The 2,247-nt window shown below is 32.2% G+C and overlaps 2 protein-coding genes across 2 annotated transcripts in view; both read right to left on the bottom strand.

Annotated features, from left to right (window-relative positions):
- BBS10 (Bardet-Biedl syndrome 10) overlaps positions 1-1,105 on the bottom strand; it is an 8,296-nt gene extending 7,191 nt beyond the window's left edge. Inside the window, exon 1 of the mRNA XM_025212517.1 lies at positions 970-1,105. Coding sequence (XP_025068302.1) covers positions 970-1,022 — 53 coding nt within the window. The 5' untranslated portion in view covers positions 1,023-1,105. The remainder of the gene's footprint in view (positions 1-969) is intronic.
- LOC102376394 (oxysterol-binding protein-related protein 8-like) overlaps positions 858-2,247 on the bottom strand; it is a 5,884-nt gene continuing 4,494 nt past the window's right edge. The window contains exon 6 of the mRNA XM_006030854.3: positions 858-1,302. Coding sequence (XP_006030916.2) covers positions 1,167-1,302 — 136 coding nt within the window. The 3' untranslated portion in view covers positions 858-1,166. The remainder of the gene's footprint in view (positions 1,303-2,247) is intronic.

Here is a 2,247-nt window from a genome sequence, read left to right as displayed (position 1 = left end):
AAGAGAAAAGATCTCATGTTTTCAGATACTTAAAGATTATTTAAGTTTCTTTTGCTGACGTGAGTTGTATGCAAAATTATGCCTATTAAAGCACAAACCATGCTAGCATACAAGGTTCAAAATCTGGATCCTACTTCCATATTATTGATTTATGAAAGAAAGAAAGGAAGGCCTCCACCTCAGCATGTAAGATTATGCAGTGTATATGCTGCAACAAACAGCAATTTAATCCATGTTTAGCACTTCATCACCTTCTTGGATTTAACTGAGGTGTGTTGTTGTGGATCATGCAAAAATCAGCAGCACATAAGCAAATGCAAATTTAACAGCAAGACTTAACTTCGTCTCAAATCTCTTTTCTTTTCAGAAACTAAAATCAAACCCTTTACACTTAATGCACATCACTGCTGTTTCTGTAACTCGAGACAAAAAAAAATTGAAGTCAGCAAGTAATCTCTTGTAATTTACTGTAAGAGTGACAAACTTAATTCATGCTTGTTAGTTAAGTAAACGTAGCCATCAAATATAAACCCCAGAAATACGGAGTTCATAATACAAGTGTTGGTGGGCTGTTAACATAGTATTTGTGTGGAATATTGACAGTCATCTAATTAAAATTTTGTACCTACAGAAATGCATTCATTTCATTTGGGCATAAATGATTTTTTTTCCTCCACAAGTTTAAGAAAATAGTAAGTCTAAGTACACACAAGTGGTATTTTGTTACAAAATGGTGACTTGAAGTGTTACATGGCTTGTCATTTCTCATTTTTTCATTATCACTGTCAGTGTGAATTAGGTGTCCCCATTGCAAGGAAAAAAAAAACACCTCTGATTTTTGAGTAACATTATGATGATTTTTTTTTTTTTTTTTTTTTAAAGTCAGTAGCCTATAATATACTACAAAACACAAGGCTAGTGTCATGTATGCATGTGATGCAGACAAGGAGCAAGAGTACTGGCACTTACATGTTTCTCACCAACTGGGTAGGCAGGAATATGATCTTGATCCAAGAATGCATAAAGATTTGAGGCAAAAATTCTTTAAGTTGTTACTACAGTGCTCTTTTAGATAATATTGCAACATTTAAAGTCCAAACCAACTTAAAATATGGTCCCAGTAAGGGCTTGATCATTCCAGTTCAGAGTCTCTTGTTAAGATTTTCTTATTTGAACAAGAAGTTAACAATAAACTGTAGCAGAACCAGGAGTAAAATGAAGACATAGTGCTTAAGCTGCAGAAAGTTGTTGTCCAAGGGTGGTAAATTTGAAGTAACACGATTTCGTAGAGCCATGATGTCCCTATAAAGTATTTAAAAAAAAAAAAAAAAAAAAAAGAGACTCTTAAGTGTTTAGCTGATTAACAGTTTCTAATAATGCTGCTGTTCTTAACAGTTCAACTCTTGAAAACTATGAAAAAAAAAAATCTATCAAGCACTTTCACCTGCCTACTTTTAGAAAAAAGAATTTACACAGGACCTGTCTACATGTTCATTAATGTGCTTTGCTACCGCACATTAAATTTACTACCTCTAATGTGAGGTATGAAATAAATGTGCATTAGGCTGCCCTAATACACAGTAGAGAAAGTGCATGGTTTTTTTTTTTTGTTTTTTTTTTTTGTTTTTTTTTTTTTTTAAGTGAAGCTTAGTGTGCAGTAGCCTATTTTTTACTGTGCATTAGCATTTTAGCATGGTTTTTGGTGTGACAACGTAATGCACAAAATAGGCTACTGCACAATAAAGCACACATGTAAACGTGCCCACAGAGTGTCAAAAATCAAGACAAAAAATTAAACCACCACAAATAAAAAAAGGTAAAAAAATAAAATAGAAGGGACTTCACTTATGAAATCATATATTCTTCATACTTGTTGAAGGTGATACTAAGTGAACACATTTTACATTGTAGCTCTCTATTAAGATCAGTGAAAAAGTCAACCTCACATTTTTGTGCTTGAATTTAAAATGCTTAAGCACAAAGGTCCACAGAACAGTTCTTAACTTTACACTGATTTACAGTAAAGGCTATTTAACTTCTAGCAGTTTTGTTTTCTTGATATTTTTACATCTAATTTCTATTACCATTACAGTATTTTAACATAAGAATCTACAAGGCAGCACAGAACCTATGGAATTACCTGTACAGCATTCCTTAACAACAGGTGTTATCTAAATGGGTATTCATAATTTAATGTTGTTGAAAATTTAAATTTATAAGGCTTTATTTTTTTATTTTTTTAACTAG

The sequence above is a fragment of the Alligator sinensis genome, unplaced genomic scaffold, assembly GCF_000455745.1.
Source record: "Alligator sinensis unplaced genomic scaffold, ASM45574v1 scaffold465_2, whole genome shotgun sequence".
Taxonomy (NCBI): domain Eukaryota; kingdom Metazoa; phylum Chordata; order Crocodylia; family Alligatoridae; genus Alligator; species Alligator sinensis.
Note: the sequence above shows the minus strand (reverse complement) of the source record. Positions and strands in the feature narration are given on the sequence as shown.